Here is a 19,264-nt window from a genome sequence, read left to right as displayed (position 1 = left end):
AGCGGGCGGGGCCTCGGGCCGCCAGTCAGGGCCGCCCGGGCCCTGTCTCTGGGAGGCCCCGGCAGATCGGAGGCTCCATTCACAGAAAGCTCTCCTCGGGCTGCCACATTTTTAACTTTTCCGACCTTCTGGTGGAAGGGGGGGTAGGGCGGGCTGCAGGGTGGTGTGGGAAGCGTGTCTGGGGAGACTGCAGCCAGAGATGGAAAGAAACTTAAACTTTCCCCCTGCTCTGGATCCGGAGTGGGATGGAGCTCCCGGCCCAGGAGGAGGGAAGATGCTGAATGTTTTGCTCACAGCAGGGATGGAGAGAGGGAGTAGGAGCAGGGGGAAGCAGAGGTTACCAGGGACCCCAGTATCCTGGCCTGGGCCCCTTACCCTTTGTCTGGTGTCAGCCTTGGAACAACACTCGTGACCGAAGCAGCTGTCAGTCAGGGCAAGGGGTGAGGATGACATTCGGGACAGTCACCCCAGACTGCTGGTGTGCGCTGGGCTGACAGTACCAACAGGTGTTTGCCCCCACCTCAGCCCCCCTGCTCAATGCAGACCCACCGAGGCCAATCACATAATAAACATATATTTATAGATGTACAATTTCAGAATTCTAATTTAAGAAATACAGCTTCTCAGGGGATCCTTTAGGATCTATGTTCTTATTGCACATGGGTCAGCCCACCTAGGGACGTCTACCAAGACCAGATGGTCAGGGTGGTGGCAGCAGAGCACCGGGGCCACCACGCGTGGGGCGCTCTTGCCCACGTCCAGTTCTTATCGTCTCTCTGGGCCGGGTGGCTGCTGCATCACAGGCTAGGATCTCGTTCAAAAATCAGATCTGACACTTCTTTACCAAGCTTCCTTTCCCAGCAAGAATCTTATTCGTTGGGGGTGGAGGGGCTTTAAAAAAACAAACAAACAAAAAGAGCCAAGAGAAACTCTGGGAGGATGGCTGTCCCCTCTTGGCTGGCAGCTTGGGGAAGTAAGGCTTTGGAAGATGGCAGGCTCCAGGACACACCCACTGCCAGAGGAAAATTTGGGAAAAACGGTAATTCCAAAAGGCCCAGTATAAACTGTGGGAATAAATAAAACCTCCCTCCCTTCCCCTGGCAGCAACTGCTGTTGTGAGAAAAATCCTCACTTCAAGGTGAGTAGAAGAAAACCCTTCTGGTTCAGGTGCAGCCTTTGTCCAAAGTGCAACAGAAGGCCGGGTGGCATCACGTCCATGGATGGCGGAGACAGAGGTGCCCACAGGGCTGGGTTTTCTTCAGGAGTCAGCTGCTGCCCCAGAGTCTTGGGCACCACCTGGCTGACTCTTGGAGGAAGAACTGTCTGGAGTCCTTGGCGCCTGACTTGGGAAAAACCAGGGGCTACAACGCGGAGCTGTGCCCTGTGGCATCTATAAGGCAAAACCCACTTTGGGACTGGGGGGGGTGGTTAGGCAGAACTTGGTCCCCCTCTAACCCTGCTCTCTGCGGCAGGGGGGCAGAAGGCTGCTGGGCTCTAGGCCTAAGAGCCCACCTGAGCTGACCAAAGCTTGTGGTGGGTGGTCTCACACCCGCAGGCGGCCTGGGGCCTCCACCTTGACTGGATCCTGACAGGGTACCTGGCCCCAGGGGCACTTTCTCCCCTGAAAGCCTGCTCCCCTCCAGCAACCTGAGTTCTCTACGGACTTACATTATCATGATTACCGTTGCCATCAAAAGCAGGCTGGGGTTGAGGGGAACGTTAAAAGCTACGACCCGACTTCCCTTCAGGCTGTCAGCTATGGCCACTGTCTAGCCTTTGTAGGACCAAGTTCCCTTTCCCACACAGGCCTCGTTTTCTAAAACAGGGAAGAAATCAGCTAAACAACTTAACCAAATCCCTGCATAGTTTAAAAAGTAGACTATATATATATATATCTTTATATATGCTATTTACATATAAATAGATATATATATATACACATATACTTGCTCTATAAATTACATTCTATGGAGAGTTCTCATTCCTCCTCCTCCTATCCTTGGCCAACGCCTCCGACTGGCTTCCACGGAGAGGTGACCGGTGGTGGCTCCCTGGTGGTGGCTCCCGGGAGGGGGAGGAAGGCAGTTGGGCGCCCCCTCCCCCAGCCCTTTCCATAGACATTTGCTCCAAGTTTTACATTCTACTTTCGTTGCCATGGTTTCCGTATCCTAGGAGAGAGCCGAAGTGGAGCCTGAGCCTCTGCCAGCCCTGGGAGGAAGGGAAGCAGCCCCGTGGCAGGTTTTCCTGTCCTAAGAGCTTTCAGCATTTACTGGGTGAGAGAGAGGGCAGCTGTGTGGCGTTCGGCCTCCAATTCCATTTTAATTTTTTTCTTTTTATGTCTTTCCTTAAATATACAGTCCATCACCTTGGCTCAGTGCATGTCACCAAAAATTCTCCAGGGATTTCATGGTCTGGGGAGGAGAGTGGTAACAGTTAGCTTGGCAGTCACGTGGCCTGGAGCCTCTCTCTTAGCCCACACAAACAAGCCCGCCTCCTGGCTGCTGTCCTGCCCACCTCAGCCCCAACCTGTCTCCCTCCTGCACTCTGTCACTCTCCCGGAGGCACTAGCAGATGGCCTCAAAGCACAGCGTCTGGAGCTGGACCCTTGCCAAGGGGGACACAGGCAGAGGACGGATGGGCAGGTACCAACACAGAGAGGAATCTTTACCGGCTCTGCCTACGCTCCTCTGGGCTTGGTCCAGTCTGTCCCCTCTGGCAAATGCTGGGAGCAGAGCTCACTACCCACATGCAGGGGTGAAGGAGGTGGGAGCCTGCTACCAGTGACTTGCATTTTTCCCCTTCTGTACGAAAGGCACTGCATTCGACCCTCAACTCATGACCTCTGCTCTCTTCCTTAGACCACAGGTGAGATGCCTGGGCAGGCCGAATGTCTGTGGCTGAGAGAGTGCCTGATTCCACCAGAGGGCGAGTGGTCAGGGTACACCGGCCTCTCCTGCTCCCAGCCTGTTGGCTCCCTCCCCGACCCACTGTGGGGCTGCCCATCCCTCCCGTTCTATTTCCTTCTGCCTGGAAGGGCAGAGGAAGAGGATGGGATCTTGGCCCACCCATTCTCACATGTTTCTTCCTGATGTCAGGTGGGGAGTGTGTGTGTTGGGGGGGGCCATCTTGGGATGAGTAATACTTGGCCTAAATAGCAGAACACAGACAATAGTCTGTTGTACTTGGGAAAGGGCCATGGTGACTTGGGGCTGGATGAGACCAGGGAAGCCTGCATGGCCCTTAGCAGTGGCCTTGAGTTCCCCCTTCTGCCTGGCTCTTGGGATCCCCAAATTCCCAGGGCTAGGGAATTGGCGGGGCAGACAATAGCACTTGAGGCCCGAAACAGACCCTGGTTTCCAAGCACACCCTAGAGCTGCCCCAACTGCAGGCTGGAGGTCAGGCCGGGGACAAGGAGTCTGTGCCGTAACCAACAGGCCATTCCCCTCTCTCCCTCCCACCCTCCTCTGCCTCATGACCAGGACCAGAGCTGCCGGGAGCTGCAGAGCAGAGGAGGCCCTGGCTCATACTTGGACCTCGGTGGCGTGGCTGGCCCAGGACTATCCATGCAGGGAGGCCTGCACCTCTGACAGTCGGTTACAGCTCGGGGTGCTCATCCTCTGTGCTTTGTGATACATATCTGTGTCACCGAAGTAGCGGGCCCGGTACAGCAAGCCTTCCTCTGTAAAGCAACGGGGCAGAGTTAGGGTGCACCTGGGACCTCCCAAAGGCTGTCAGAGCCGCTGCCCAGCCTGTGGGGGTGGGAGAAAGGCTGTTACAGGCCCCGGATCTGGGGCCGAGCTGGCCTCCCTTCAGGAAAGACCCGGGAGAGCAAACACTATGGTCCCAACTTGCGAGAGGGAAAGAAGTGGTCATCCTGGTTTGACTGCCCTAGGGTCCCACAGATAGAGCTGGATGTCCGATCACGCGGTGGCCAGGACACATGCTCCAGTCTACCTCGACATCCCTACCCCCGGCAGCCTACCAGTCAGGCTGATGGCCGTGATTTACGGGAACCTGGAGGAAATCTCCAGGTGGGCCCGGGCTCCCAGCCCCACGGAAAAAGGGATGGGGATCCGCTCCTGACCGGGAGGTGGCTGGTACAAGGCCGTGCCAGGTGCTGGGTCCACAAATCCCCGGCAGGCCGGGCTCTCTCTTCCCTGCTCTCAAGCTTTGTCCTCACAGCACACACACACACTCACTCTGCTGCTTCTCCTTCCAGCAGTTGTTTCGGAGATTGGCGATGTAATCATCTTCCACGTTCCGTTCAACTGTTTTGAGGCTGGAGCCTGTGTACTCCTTCGAGAAGGTGTCTGCCACGTAGTAGACGACATTCAGGTTGTCAGTGACTCGCCTGTGGACGTGGCCCACCGACCTGGCCGGAAATACATCAGGCACAAAGTGGGCACCGGCCCCTAGGCCCAGGGCCCCCCAACAGGAGGTACGGCACGGGCCAGGGGAGGACTTGCTTTCTTCCTCACTACAGCAGCAAGTTGCACAACACCCAAAATGAGGGTCTGAAGGAACGGCAGGCTGTCCCTCCCATGCAAGCGGTCCAGACTATGGCCAGCCCCTCCTCAGGCTGTCTGCTTACCACACTGCTGACCTGGAGCCCATGGGGAGAAGCCCCTTTTTGAGAGGCTCTGGTCAGCACAGGAGCGGAGGCTGGGCTCGGCCTCTCATTAGGGGTGGGAGTTGGGCTCCCTGTGCCTCCATCTCCACATTCCTGCCCTAAGCCGATTGTTGCCCAGGGCCTGCCTGCCTACCCTGGAACTCCCAGTCTGGAGTTAAGACGCTTAGGAACATGACAGGACTCCAAGGAGCTGTGGCCTTCCAGCTCTCGGTCCTACCTTCCAGCTCCACCCACAGGCTCTGCAGGCTGTGGGAAGTGCCTCGACACGCTGCAGACAGAAGACGGTGCTGGGGGGAGGACAGCCCCTACCTGTCCTCTGTTGCCTCTCCAGCTGCAGAGCCAAGGGCTGGCTGGCTACAGGCCACAGAGAGCCTGGGCCGCCTGTGTGGGTCCAGAGGCCCCACTCTGCCCTCTGCTGGCCAAGGGGAAGGCCTCCGGGCTCCCAGACAGGGAGGGCCAGGCAGCTTGGGGAGCAGAGGGCTCCCACCAACAGAAGCTGACCACCCACTAAGTAACTATGTATCAGAAATGGTGCCAGGTGCTGGAGACAAATGAGGGGAGCTGATACCTTAAAAGGCCAAATAACTTGCCCTAGTTCACTAAAGGCTGCTGAGGCCATATATTCATTCAACAAATACTGTTGAACATTACCAACAAGGCTGGCATTTTTTAACAAACATTTCGTTTATTTATTTTAAAGTAATCTCTATACCCAACGTGAGGCTCCAACTCAAGACCCCGAGATCAAGAGTCGCACGTTCCAATGAATGAGCCAGCCGGGCGCCCTGAGCCTGGCATTCCACGTGAATTACTTGTTTAATTTTCACAAGCAGATAGGTGTTATTTCCATTGCACAGATGAGGAAACCAAAGCTCAGAGAAGTTATGTAACTTGTCCAGGGTCACACAGCTGCTTGGTTAGTAGAGTAGCTGGGATTCAAAGCCACCTTTGCCCTGAATCTAGAGCCCATATTCCTTCCATGGCCGCAAGGCCCCCAACCAGAACTTAAGAGCAGAGGTTCTTATCTCAAGGTCAGCAGATAAGATTGGGGGGGGGGGATGAAGCCTGTGAAACCACGCCCAAAGTTGTGTGCCTGTGCAGTGTTCGAGGGAAAAGATCAGCAGTTTTCACTGCATTTTCTTAGGGGACTGTGATCCTAAAAGACCAAGAACCGAAGCTCAACAGGGAAAGTGTGTTTTCTTGATTCTAAGGCAGACTTCCGCGTTGTGATCAAGGACCCGCAGGATGGGGAGGAAGGCCCCTGATGGGGGCTGAGAATCCCAAATCCCTGTCCGCCCCCCGCCCCTCGGCCCGTCCCTAGCTGCAAGTACTCACGGCCTTGGGCTCAGGCTGTACGGGGGGCTGGAGACCATGAGCTGGCTGAGAGCCGACACGAGGATCAGGATGAGGATGGGCATCAGTTGAACAAATACCCCCAGCCCGCCCTGGAGGGAAGAGCCAGTGGTCACCCAAGCTAGAGCGGGTGGGAGTGCGGCATCAGCCACCATCGCCACCAGCTGCCTGCCGCAAAGACGCCTGGGCAGCAGGAGGCAGCTGCCACATAAACAGGCCGCGACACTACTCTCTCGTCCTCCCTCCCACAGGCCCCCTAAATACAGAAGCTCCTCCACCTGCCAGCTCCCCCGGATGAAAACAAAACGGCAGCTGGTGTTACACAGAGGAAGAGGGTACCCACGTGTGTGTGTTGTCAGAGAACTACCCAAACCACGAGCAAAGCGGCTGCCTCCACTAGCCCAGCAGGCAGGGCTGGAGGGAGGTTTTCACTATATATCAATTTAAAAACTGCCAGTTAAAAAACTGTAAATAAAAATAAATTTGTTCACTGTGTAATAATTGGTGATTTAAAAAAACTCTTCTGTATGTTCAACACACACAGTTTTTAAAAAGTGAGTAAATAAAAACAAGGCCATGCTGACAGAACAGAGGGGACCCCCTCCGCCTGCCATAATTTTAAATGCTCTGGAATCGTCCACAGTTATCTTAATGTTGGTCAGCTAGCTGTTTTTTAACCTGTGGCACTCAAAATGCTTTTGTAGCACTGTGTGGTTATAGTTTTTGTTTTTAAGAGTGCCGGAAAGCAGCGAGAAGAGTCGTCAACCTTTGTCATCCTTGACAATTCTCTCATGAAGTTTCATTTCCCATTGCTTGGAAAATGTCACTGTGGCCTTCTGAACAAATGGACTGCACAAAGGCCATTCACACTCAAACCTGTCTGTAGGTGGAGAAGTTTCTGCATGACATTCCTAACAGAGGCCATCAAATCCCCACTCCTTCTGGGCGGCACTGTGGAGTGTGGCTCCCTCTAGTGTCCCTCAGCAGAATGGCAAGGGGGGGCACTCAAGATGGCTCCTTGGCTGAGAATGGTGGGGGCACTGCCCTCCCAGTATGGACAGCTGGGGATGTCCCTTCCCCTTCAGGCCCTGGGTGGGGCCTGGTGCCCTCCCCTGCCCTCCCCGGTGCCTCCCTCACTCACGTCACCCTGGTTCTCCCTGCGGTCCTGCCTTTGCTGGTAGGTATAGCGCATGCGGCCGTTGCTGTAGACGTGGACATTACCTGGAGGTCAGAGGGACTGAGTCAGGGGGTGGGGCTGCTGGGGAAGGAAGCAGCCAGCATCCAGTCTTCCACCATCACCCCCAGGGAGGCCTGGCTGTGGGGAGGGCGGGGTACTTACTAGACGGGAAGCCACCGCCAAAGAACATATTGAAGAGGTCCTCGGGGGAGATGTCAGCCTCAAAGCCACGGTGGAAGTCCCCATGCCCATGGCCGTGCCGGGCTGCCTGGCTCTTGTCGTCACCGAACTGGTCATACTGCTTCCTTTTCTCTGGGTTACTAAGTACCGCATACGCTGTGCCAATGGCTAGAAAGGAGGTGTAAGTCAGGCTTGAAGACATGGGGTGTGATCGGGGAGGCTCCCATGGCAGCTGAGACCTCCCTTCCTTCAGATACTCAAATGGTGCTTTGGGAAGTGGGAGTCCTTGGGGCGAGCGGGAGTTTGGCTGTTGGGCACATGTGGTGGCGACGGGGGGTGGGGGGGCAGCGGTGGCCAGGAATACCTCTAAGTGGATCTAGGCAGTCTGGGTCGGGTGGAGGATGAACACTCAGGCTCCTGCTCTCCAACTCAAGACGATGGTCCAGGTCCAGCCTTTTCTATGACCCAGGTCCTTTATGGGCCTTATCTTATTTATTCCTACAGCAATTGCCAGGAAGGGCCGAATCGCCAGGTTCTAATCAAAACTTCTCCACTGTTGGTAGTGTGGCTTGGCGAGCCCTCTCCTCCCTGGGGTCCAGGTCCCAGCTTCTGTTCTTTGGCCTGGTCCCAAGGCCTCGCCATGAGGACTCCCCAGGTGGGAAACCTGTGCCTCAAAGGACACAGCTCCAGGCCCTCCTTAGTCTCTTGCTCCTTCTTAAGCGGCTCACTCTCTCAAAGGAGCAGGTCAAAGCTGCATCTGCAACCTGCAACCCTTGAGAGTAAGGAGAATCCCCTCCTCTTGCCCTCTTGCCATTCTGACAAGGCCCCAGGGCTAGATCTGGCCTCTTAGTGTCTGTCCTGCAGGCTGCAGGCAGAAGTCAGGGCTGGAGCAACATTAACCATGGCTACCTTGCCTTCCTACTCCTATTCACCCCCTGGGGCTGGCTGATGGGGGTGATGCCTGCAGACTACCCCAAACCAAGCAGGACCAACCCTAAGCAGCCTGGAATGGAGTAACGAGGGCGGGACCGGGGAAACGGCACACCAGGTCTCAGGGGTCTGCTCTGCCATCCGCTCCGGCACAGGTCACCACCTCATGTGAGTGTGTGTTATGTGTATGTGTGTGTGTGTGTGTGTGTGTGGTGCAGGGCTGGCGGTGGCTGCTGGTGATGACGAGGCCACCAGGTCACTGACCTGAGGCTACTCTGCCCCTCAGCACAGGCAAACTGTTACCAAGATCCCAACATGGGGATGTGCATACAAGGTGAGTCGGGAGGCCTCCTTCTGACCCTCAACTGCTACGCAACCGCTAAGCCATTGGTCCTCTCTTGCCTCAGCTCCCCTCCTGTCATTCCTGGGGAATGTGGAGGAAGGAGAGGCAGGGCTGGTGATAGCTGAGCTCTGACAGACTCTGTAGGCTAGAAGTGGCTACTAGGACTTTCTTTCTAGGAAGCAGCTCCTGAGCCCAGGGGACCTGGGTCCAAGACCACTTCCTGGAAAAGTTGTCTTGGCCTCTTATTCCTTCTCAAGGGCAGGAGCTAACACCCGACAGCAGGAAACCAGGGCTGGCTTACCTTTGAAAGCTTCGGTGGCACCAGGTGCGTGGTTCTTGTCTGGGTGGAACTTGAGGGCCAGCTTGCGATAGGCCTTCTTCAGGTCCTCATCGGAAGCCCCTCTGCTCACCCCCAGGATCTCATAGTAATCTTTACACTGCTTGACCCTGGGGGAAGGGGTAGAGCGGGCCCAGGGCCGCGAGGTGAGGGGGGCGTGGACTGAGCAGTGTAGGCACACAGCTCTGAGCAGGGCATGGCTGACAGCTTCTTCAGGTCAGCTGTCAAACCTCGGGGACAAGGGAGCCTCAATAAGCTCCACCTGGGATGGGGAGCCAGGCAGGGCCCTGTGGAAACACCCAGAACACATTTCGGATTTCAGAGGGGGCAGCTGCTGTGTTTCGGGCCAGGAACCACTTCCGTTTGCTAACAGCACCCTCACCAGAGGCCACCTCAGAACTGTCAGTGTCCGTGCAAGGCCTACCAAGCCCTGGAGGGGTAACTGTCTCCTGTCTCCATTCTGTGCCGCACAGGCTCTGGTCTGAAAGGGTCTTTGTTGGGGGCTGGGGAGAAGCTGGAAGGGGAGCCCAAGCCCCATCTCTGATAAATAGAGCTGTGTAAAGAGGCTGGGGCTCGCCTGGCCGGCAGCAGAGGAAGCCAGCGGCAGAGTCAGCGTTTCCAGCCTCCGCTGTGGGTTTTCTTGGCGGGAGGGGGCAGCAGAGCCCTGATTCCCGCACTGTATTCCGGGGCCTGGTGAGCCCGCCCTGCTGGACCTCATCCATCCTCAGGACCCTCCCAGGGCCCCCCCAGACCACAGGCAGATGTGAGGTGGAGGACACGCTGTAGGAAGCCTCTAGATTCGGAAACTTCCCAGCAGCACCCTGCTCCGGCCCCTCTACCTTTTCACTGCTGCTACTTGCTCTGCGCTGTAGCCTTTGCTGCTCTCTCCTCCTCCAGCTTCTCCGTTGGCCGAGGCGGCGTCCGCCCCACCTGCTTTCCTGTGCGTTGTGTCTGTGGGTTGGGGATGGTCACTGGCGGACTGTGGTTTCTGGTTGAGGGACTCGATCAGGGCTGTGTGAAGCAAGCAAAGCATTCAGGGCTCCCGTGCCAGCAAGGCCACAGGCCATAGCTGAGGGGCTGCCTGGTCCTGGGACAGGCCACGACCCCACCCCCGCCCCACAACCCACCTGCTTCTTCTCCTGGCAAAGCCACTAGCTCCCTCCCTGGCTTGGGCCTGGGCCAAGGCAAGGGGGAGGGGGTGGGCGCTAGTGGGATAATTGCCTGCTCTTACCGGATCCACAGACCTTAGGACTTGTCAGGGTATGGGTTATTTTAAATGTTTTTTTTTTTTTTTAAGATTTTTCTTTTTAAGTGATCTCTACACCCAATGTGGGGCTCGAACTCATAATCCCAAGATCAAGAGCTGCATGCTCTACTGACTAAGCCAGCCAGGCACCCCTGGGTATGGGTTAATTTAAAACTCTGCATAAAAACATACTATAAGTCCTTCAGGTTTAAAAAAAATCCCAAAGTAGTGTGTTTGTTTATGTATTTTTAAAAAGATTTATTTATTTATTTGAGAGAGAGAGAGAGAGAGCACATGAGGCGGGCGGAGGGGTACAGGGAGAGGGAGGGAGAAGCAGACTCCCCGCTGAGCAGGGAGCCAGATGTGGGGCTCGATCCCAGGACCTTGAGATCATGACCTGAGCCGAAGGCAGACACTTCACCGACTGAGCCACCCAGGCGCCCCCTCAAAGTAGTGCATTTAACAGACTCTGTTGAGTGTCGAGATTGGCAAAGTGCTCTGCCCATCTCAGTGGGGACCCCACTGAGCAGGACCATCTGTTTCAGCTGGGATTGGTGGGAAAGGCCTCCTGGAGGCTTCTGCTTAGCTGTGATGGGGAATGGAGGCAACGAGTTTGCCCCAGAGGGCCAGAGCTGGTAGGAGACTCAGGATAAAGATCTTCTCTGCTACTTGCTATTCTTTACATTTCTCAAGTGGCAGGGCATGTCCAACAGCCTACTTCAATGTTCAGAGTCTAAGCTGGACATCAGCTGTCACCCTCAGACAGGGTTCCAGTTACTCAAACCCAACTCCATGGTTCCTGATACTCAATCAGGAAAAGCCCAAATCTCTGGCAAAAGTTCCCTGTGCCCATTTATTCCAGGCACAGAACCAGTTCTGGAACCCCCAGTCATGCCTAGGGTTCAGTGCCCTGGGAAGCTAGGCACCTAGACCACTGCTGGGACCCAGGACACTGTGCTGAGGAAGGACAGCAGTGCCCCCGGCTGGTCCACAGGTTCTTGCAAACATGCCAGGAGCCTGCTGGGCTCAACGCACTGTGTTGGGTGTCAGACGCCCTCCAAAGCAACATACCTGCGCCTCACCCAAGAGGCCAGGGGCAGGGCTTGCTGGGAACAAACACTGGGACTCAAGTGGGCCACTGTGCCCTGAGCCACTTCTGTCTTCTTAGGTGATCTCACTGGGAAAGGAGCTGACAGTCAACCCTGCCGTGCATGAGGGAGGTGGAGGACTCCTGCAGCAAAGCCCAGGAGTGAGCACTGAGAGGAGTATTCAGACCGAGTGCTCACTGTGTGTTAGGCAGGCCTGGACATGGTGCTCTCCATGTATTAGTTCATTTAATCTTGACAATGGCCTTAGAGGTCGGTCTCACTACTACCATCCCCATTATAAAAAAGACCTGTGTGTCTGATCTGTTGGCCCATGGCTGCATAAGCTGGGCAGGCAGCACTTAATGCCTGGATGCCCAGCTCCCAGAACCTTCTTCTTTTTTTTTTTTTTTTTAAGATTTTTTTATTTATTTATTCGACAGAGAGAGAGACAGCCAGCGAGAGAGGGAACACAAGCAGGGGGAGTGGGAGAGGAAGAAGCAGGCTCATAGAGGAAGAGCCTGACGTGGGGCTCGATCCCAGAACTCCGGGATCACGCCCTGAGCTGAAGGCAGACGCTTAACCGCTGTGCCACCCAGGCGCCCCCCAGAACCTTCTTCTTAACTATGCTATCCCGGACTGCCTGAGTCTGGCATCGGGCATGGGGAACCCCTTCCAGCACAGTCATTCCAAACAGAGAAGAGAAGTTAAATTCCGAAAGACCTGGGTTCAAATCTCAGCTCAGTCACATCCTAGCAGTACGGCCCTGGCCGATAAAAAATCTAAAATCTGTCTGAACCTCAGTTTCCTAAGGGATACACGGGTAGTGGGGTGTATGAGGATGAAATGAGATAACGTGTAAGCACAGAAACGGACTGAGTGAAAGTTCAAAATGAGTAGCTGCTGATATGACACAGGCTGATGAACCGGCTGGCTGGGGAGGGGACCCGAGCAGGTGGGGCCAGGGAGCTCCAGGGATTAGGAAGGCAAAGTGTCAGCACTCAGCAGGCTTTTCAGGCTTTTGACCCAGCTGGAACCATGAGATTTCAGCTGTCCCAGATGCCAGGTCCATGCCAGGCACCGAGGGAATGGCAAACGAAGAGAACAAAAGAGGAAGAGATGTTGATGAAGATGGGATAGAGGGAGGAGCTGGTTTGCTGGGTTTGGAGGGCATTTAAAGAACTTATTTATTTCAGTTTCTCTGGAAGCCTCAGTGGTCCAGGCTGAGCTAACATACCCTAAGGACAACACAACCAACCATTCAACTGCTACAGATACACAGGAGCATCAGCCAGGAGCTGGGATGGACTCACTCTGGTATTTCGCAGGGAAGATTCTGGAAGCTTTTCAGGCTAGTTACATGGAGTCAACCACTCTAATATCTTTACATTGCAGAAAGGAAGCCCAAAGGGGAATGGATGTGCTCTGGGTCACACAGAAGGCTCCTGCTTGAGTTGGCCAATCAAGACTTCTGGTTGCGGACAAGTAGATCTCTCTCCTGGCCTGGACACCCCCTTAGCCAGACCTGTGGGATGTGACCGCCTTGCAAATGTCACAAAAGAGTATGACATGGAACAGCCTAACATGACTCTGGAGTTAGACAGACAACGCTGGGTTCAAATCCTGCCTCTGCCCTCGCAGAAAAGCTGGCAGAGACATCTAAAAAGACAGGAACTTGGTGGAAGAAACGAGAGCTGCAGCGGGAGAGGTGGCAGTTGCGGTGGCCCCTCCTCAAAGCCAGACTGGAGGGTGAGACTGCCTGGGTTCAGAGCTGGCTCGGCAGCTTGCTAGCGGGGTCATCTTGGACACATTAATTTAGCCTCTTCGTGTAAAACTGTTATCTCCCTCAAGGGAGTTGAAAAAGTAGACGAGCAAATGCATATAAAGGACTTAGCACAATACTTAGCAAATATGAAATGTTTTCTGTTACTGTTCATTTTTATTGTAGCGCTCAAAGCGAGCTGGGAAAGGGAGGCCAGCGTAGGGCAACAGCCTGGGAGCAGAGCTGGACGGTGCAGTTCCTTTTGCTCATTAGCCAGTCCGTCCGTGAGGGCGTGATCTCTGCCCTCACAGGGTGCCGAACGGAAGGGCTGAGCGCACAGTAGGGCTCAGGAAGGCTGACTGACCTGCACGAACAGCCCTGCCCCGGGCCTCACCAGTACTACCCCAACTCTCACTCTGACACCCTGAAAGCAAAATCCCTCCCCCACATGCTGGCCTTTCCAGCTCGGCCTTCCTGACATCCCCAGGACCCGCAAGCAGCCTGCGCTGCAAGATTATCCAGGATACCCCTCTCTGTGTATGCTGGGGAAACTGAGGATGTTCTCATCGGCTCCCTGAAAAATCTGGGACTTTCCAGCCTTGTTGCTAAGTCTCAGGCAAAGGTCATGCCCAGTGGGCTGCCAGTTGCTGGATAGTAACTCCCAGAAAGGGACTGACTGGCCCCACTAGCCCGGCCCTACGACTTCCCAGCTTAGGGCCCAGCGACTACTCCACAGTACAAGTGGCCGGCCGCTGGCTGCACCTCCTGCAGCATGAGTCTGAAACCCCCTTGTAGCCTTTTCACTGTGAGGTCCCTCGACCCTTCAAGGTTGCTCTGAGTCTCCTCTGACCTAACCTTTCCCTCTGTCCTTCCACTTCTCCTGGACCAATCTTCTACCCATGCTCTTGATCCGTCCCCTCTCATCTCTCGACTTGCCCTCTCCCAGGAGTCCTGACCGTGTTGCTCGCCACCTCCCCGATGCTCCACTGCACGGCTACCTGGCTGCTCTCTCTCCTGGGATCACCCCCTCCTGTTGTGGCTGCATTGCACTCTGTTGCTCCCCCAGTCTCTGCCCGTGGGCTAAGGACAGATGTGGCCCACAGTGACCCCAGCCAGGCATGACTCCAGTGGATGCCATCAAACTGACAATACCAGACTTTCAGCTGCAACCTGGGGCTCTCTCCTGAGCTCCATGCTGACAGCTCCTCTGGACCACCCACAGGCACCTTGCACTTGGCCCATGTCTTCCCACCCACCATCCTCAACCTTGCTTTCTCCCCGGTCACACAGGCTTGGAGTCCGTGTCCCCATTTCTCCTCAGCACACCGCCCTCATGCAGGGCGTGGTGCTGCCTCTCCAACGACCTGGTCCTCGTCTCAGGCACTCAGAGTGCCCGACCTACTCACTGCAATGAATGGTCTCCCAACTGGTTTCTGACTCGAGGCTCTCTTCCCTCTCATTAACCCTTCATGCTGTTCTCTTTTAAGACCAGTACCCTTATCTTATTTCTGCTATCAAAATCTTCAGGGGTCTTTTCACCAACTACAGAATAAAGTGAATATCCTAGTCTGGTAGGAAAGGATTTCCACAATGTGGCCCCTTCCTACTTTCCAGCCTTAATCCTCTTTATACTCACATTACCACCTCCACAGCTGCAAATCTTGCCACACGCAACCCTCTCCCCCAAACCTCACAGCTTCCAGCCTCACTGTCTCTTCCCCAGTAGATGTTTCTCCAAGTCTGCTCCCTTCCTCCAAACTGCAGTTCAAATGCTGTGTCCGTCTTCCTCCCTGAAGCTTTCCCTCGCTGTGATCTACCAGTATTTTCCATCACCTGTGATCTACCTGTATTTAAAAATCTCTCACTAGACTGCTGATAGCTCAGACTTCAGCGCCCACCCACAGCACTCCGCTCCAGCTCACCAGACTGTGAACCCACGGAGGGCAGGGGCTGGGTCTCTCATGTCTTTCCTTCAGTCCTCAGCATCTAACACTGCGCTGAATTTTTCTTTAACCACAGTATTATTTTTTCTCTAACTTTGTCTCCTTCGCTAGATTATAAGCTCCTTGAGGTGAAGGATCATGTCTTACTGATCCTGCCATATATATGCACTTAGTGCCAAGCAGAGGACTTTGTAAATAAAACAAACAAAAAAAGTCTGTTGCATTGAACGAGCACCTGGAATGAGCTGAAACCTCAAACAGCAAGTGTAAACAACTACCTGATATTTTTTTTTAACCAAGATTTCTCCATCCCAGGCCTACATGAACCCCAGGTCCTTGTCAGCTCAGCACTGGGCTGCAGATGGGTGCAAGGTGAAGTTTACGGCGGCATGAGGCATACAGTCTCTCCACAATAGTGGGAATATGACAACCATGCTGGTGACTATGCTGCCCAGCAAATTCCATTTCTTGAGCCCCGGGAAGGACACCAGTTCAAGCCCCCGAACTGGCCCAGGAGGCTGCTGACAGGAAGATCCCCAAAGGCTGCCTGCTCCTGAGCCCCCAGAAGCATGAGAATCTAACAGGGTTCTGAGACTGGCAGGCCTGACCCCACCCCGCTCCCCTCAGAGAGTGTGATTTATTTCACAGGGAAGCTCCTTGAGCAGGATACCTCAGGAGTCCTGGCAAATACAGACTGAAATCCTCTCCAAGAGAAGGCAAAGAGACCAAAGATTAACCTGTCGTCGGGAGGAGGAAAATTTGAGCGTTCCAGGTGGCCTCTTCTGCTGCTGTTCACCTTTCTCAATTCCAACTGTGGGCAAAGAAGGTTAGGAGGCTGACTGCTCTTTCATTTCATTCCTCTATTAAACATTTATAGAGTCACAGAACTTTCCAATTTCGAGCTGTGTAATTTTGGGCAAGTCCCTTGCCTCTGAGATATTTCCTCATCTATAGAACAAAGATAATTATCTTTGCTCTGCCTCCCTGATAGGGCAGGCTTAAGTGAGAAAATGCATTTGAAAGAGCTTCCCTTCTTTAAAAAAAAAAAAAAAAGATTTAATTTTTTTTAAAAAGTCATCTCTACACCCAACATGGGCCTAAACTTACAACCTGGAGATCAAGAGTTGCGTGCTCTGTGGACTGGTCCAGCCAGGCACCCCTGGAAGGAGCTTTCTAAACAGAGAAGCCCTATGGTATTATTGTTACTCACATTATCTGCACCAACCCTCTAATTTCCCAGATAATAAAACCCAAGCTCAGAAAGATCACGTGGTAGCAGTCAGGATAAGAACTCAGGTCTTCTGATTCGGAGTACCTGTTACACACCAGACGGTTTACTGCACCATAACTGCTGGTATGATCCCTGTATCTTTAATGGACTCTTCCTCCCCCCCCCACCAAGATTTTATTTATTTATTTGAGAGACTCAGGAAGAGAGAGAGCACGAGCAGGGGAGGAGTGCAGAGGGAGTGGGAGAAGCAGACTCCCCACTTAGCAGGGAGCCTGATGCCTGGCTCGATTGCAGGACCCTGAGATCATGACCTGAGCCCAAGGCAGACGTTAACCGACTGAGCCATACTGGTGCCTCTGGACTACCTCTTTCTCCCTTCCAGCTTGTATCAAGAAAAACTTCTCTTAAGTCTTAGGTTAAAGAAAAAGAGGGTTCCTGGGTAGAGCGAAATGCTGAGTAGCTGTGACAACCTCACTAATCCCTCCCTGGTTTGGAAGCCCCAGCCCCGGGACACTTCGCAGTCTTGTGCTGTCCAGCGGTCCATACGCGGGGCGGGGGGCACTAATGGACTCTTGTGGGCGAGGGTGGGTGGGGCGGCTGAGGCCAGCGTCTCCAACAAGCCCCGAATCTCACAGGCAGGTGAAGAGGTTCCAGGAGGGAGTGAGGGGCCCGCTCTCAGGGCAGATGGTGCAAGGCAGTGGTGTGGGGCCCGGGCGGGGGGAGGGGGAGGGGGAAGCAGGCTCTAGTTTCGGGAGGCTGTTTCCTGGCCCTCGCCCGGAGACGTGCTAAGGAGTGAAGATATGAAGACGCCTTTCCAGGCCGTGCGAAGGTCAGAAGTCCTCCCCCCCGCCCCCGAACCCATTCTTCTCTCCGTCAGAGGAGTTATGTTTATTTTCCTAAACTATAATATTTCCCAGGCCGGCAACCGGCCCTGGGCCACCGAATGGCCCCTTGGGAAAAGTAGTTCGATTTCTCTTCCAGGCAAGTTCCCTCCCTCTCGTCCGCCAGCGCCTCTCATCCTCGGTAACTCCAAATCTCAGAGGCTTCCACAAGCACCCGAAAAGTTCAAGTCGCCGCTGCCCCTGTCATCAGGTGTCCAGCGTCCCGGAGAGGCGTGGGAGCGAAAGACTACACCTCCCAGCGGCCACCGCGCGTCTCAGTGCGCAGGCGTAGCCGCGCCTCGCTACCCCTCCCCCTCCTCCAACTGCTCCCCTCGGTCCGTTCCCGTATTCCCCCCATCAGTTCCAATGTCCCCTCTGTCTCTCTGGCGCTTCACACTCACCGCGAACTCGCGGCGTCGGGTACAGCCGCTGCGCCTTCTCCAGGAAGCGGAGCGCCCGGTCGGGCTGGTTGCTCTGAATGGCCTTGAGGGCGATGCTAAGACAGCGCTCGGCTTCATCCTTGTTGGATTCCATGGCGGAACCAGAGCGCGGAACCAGGGAGGGGGAGGCCGGGCGAGCAGAGGGCTGCGCCAGCTGCCGGCACGTCGCGGGGCAGGCGGGCGCTGGATGATGACACAAACCCCTCGCCCCTCCTTTTCCGAGATTTGAGTGAGAGTTGAGCTAGGGCGGAAGTGCTACCGTATGCCTTCTAAGAGGGGGACGGCCAGGAGAGGTATTAACAAGGGTGCATGCCCAACATTCCTGGATCCCAGAGGGACATATTCGTAGCTCTTAAGGTTGAATATGCTTGCACGTTCTTGGTAGTAACTCTGCGAGTTTGAGACGAAGGTCATTTATTTATTCATGCCAGAGATATTTGCGAGGCTGGATGTACAGTGGTGAATAAGACAAAGCCCCTGCCCTCATAGAACTTACATTCTAGTGTGTGTTGGGGGGCGGGTAGGAGGGAGACCGAAATACTCCGATAATGACAAATGCTATGAAGAAAATAAAGAAAACAAAAGAATAGAGAGTGGTAGGTGATATTTTAAACAGGCTGATAAGAAAAATCTCTCAGAAGCTGGTATTTTTTTTTCAAGAAGTATTTTTTTTTAAAGATTTTATTTATTTATTTGACAGAGAGAGAGAGAGAGAGAGAGACAGCCAGCGAGAGAGGGAACACAAGCAGGGGGAGTGGGAGAGAAGAAGCAGGCTCCCAGTGGAGCAGGGAGCCCGAAGTGGGGCTTGATCCCAGGACTCTGGGATCACGCCCTGAGCCAAAGGCAGACCCTTAACAACTGAGCCACCCAGGTGCCCCTTCAGAAGCTGACATTTGAACAGAAATCTGAATTCAGGAGAAAGAGCAGGTATTCTAGATATGACTCTTTGAAGGGAAGATGGCCCAGGCGGAAGGAAGAGCTTGCAAAGGCTCTGATAGGGGAATTTTCTTGGTGAGTTATTACAGGATCAACGAGGAGCATGTAGGGTTACACTATAAAGTGGAATTGGTTCATTCAAGCTTTCTTTCAAGCCTACCACTCCAGTGAAAGCCGTCTTGTCAAGGTTACCCACATTGCCAATTCCATTGGTCATTTCTCAGTCCTTCTACTGGACTTCCCAGCAGGATTTGGTAAGAGGCTACTACTGTAATCCAGGTGGGAATTAATTGTAAGTGGGAGCAGGGTAATCGTGGAGGTGGTGGGAAGTAGTCAAATTCTACATGTGTTTTGAAGACACAAATCAAACGAGTTTGCAGATGGATTGGATGTGGGATTTGAGGAAGAGGGAAGTTGAGAATGATTTCAGGGTTTGGCCTGGTCAGTGGAGGAACAAAGCCTGCCTTTACTGAAACTGGAGAAACTGGGGGAAAACGGAGAGGAGCAGTCTGGTAGAGGGGATATTAGATGTTTGATTTAGAGTGTGTTAAGTTGTGATGTCTTTTTTTTTTTTTTTAAAGATTTTATTTATTTATTTGACAGAGAGAGAGCCAGCCAGCGAGAGAGGGAACACAAGCGGGGGGGTGGGGTGGGGGAGGAAGAAGCAGGCTTCCAGCAGAGGAACCTGATGCGGGGCTTGATCCCAGAATGCTGGGATCACGCCCTGAGGTGAAGGCAGACACTTAACAACTGAGCCACCCAGGCGCCCCAAGTTGTGATGTCTTTTAGA

The 19,264-nt window shown here is 54.2% G+C and overlaps 1 protein-coding gene across 3 annotated transcripts; it reads right to left on the bottom strand.

Moving 5' to 3' along the window:
• Positions 1–558: 558 nt before the first annotated feature.
• Positions 559–17,731, bottom strand: DNAJB12 (DnaJ heat shock protein family (Hsp40) member B12). 3 transcript variants are annotated; one of them, XM_008696020.2, is made up of 9 exons: positions 17,500–17,731; positions 9,790–9,961; positions 8,915–9,060; positions 7,323–7,508; positions 7,125–7,204; positions 5,966–6,075; positions 4,200–4,372; positions 3,534–3,679; positions 559–2,411 (listed from the first exon to the last, which is right to left on the bottom strand). In XM_008696020.2, exons 1-8 carry the CDS (start codon positions 17,630–17,632, stop codon positions 3,558–3,560), a joined length of 1,122 nt encoding a protein of 373 aa, XP_008694242.1. In that variant the 5' UTR covers positions 17,633–17,731; the 3' UTR covers positions 559–2,411; positions 3,534–3,557. The 3 variants fall into 3 exon arrangements, with proteins under 3 accessions (XP_008694242.1, XP_008694240.1, XP_008694241.1); XM_008696018.2 differs by having other exon boundaries at positions 3,582–3,679; XM_008696019.2 differs by having other exon boundaries at positions 3,528–3,679; positions 17,500–17,730.
• Between the last annotated feature and the right edge of the window lie 1,533 nt (positions 17,732–19,264).

This window comes from Ursus maritimus, unplaced genomic scaffold, assembly GCF_017311325.1.
Source record: "Ursus maritimus isolate PB19 unplaced genomic scaffold, ASM1731132v1 scaffold_7, whole genome shotgun sequence".
NCBI classification, from domain to species: domain Eukaryota; kingdom Metazoa; phylum Chordata; class Mammalia; order Carnivora; family Ursidae; genus Ursus; species Ursus maritimus.
Note: the sequence above shows the minus strand (reverse complement) of the source record. Positions and strands in the feature narration are given on the sequence as shown.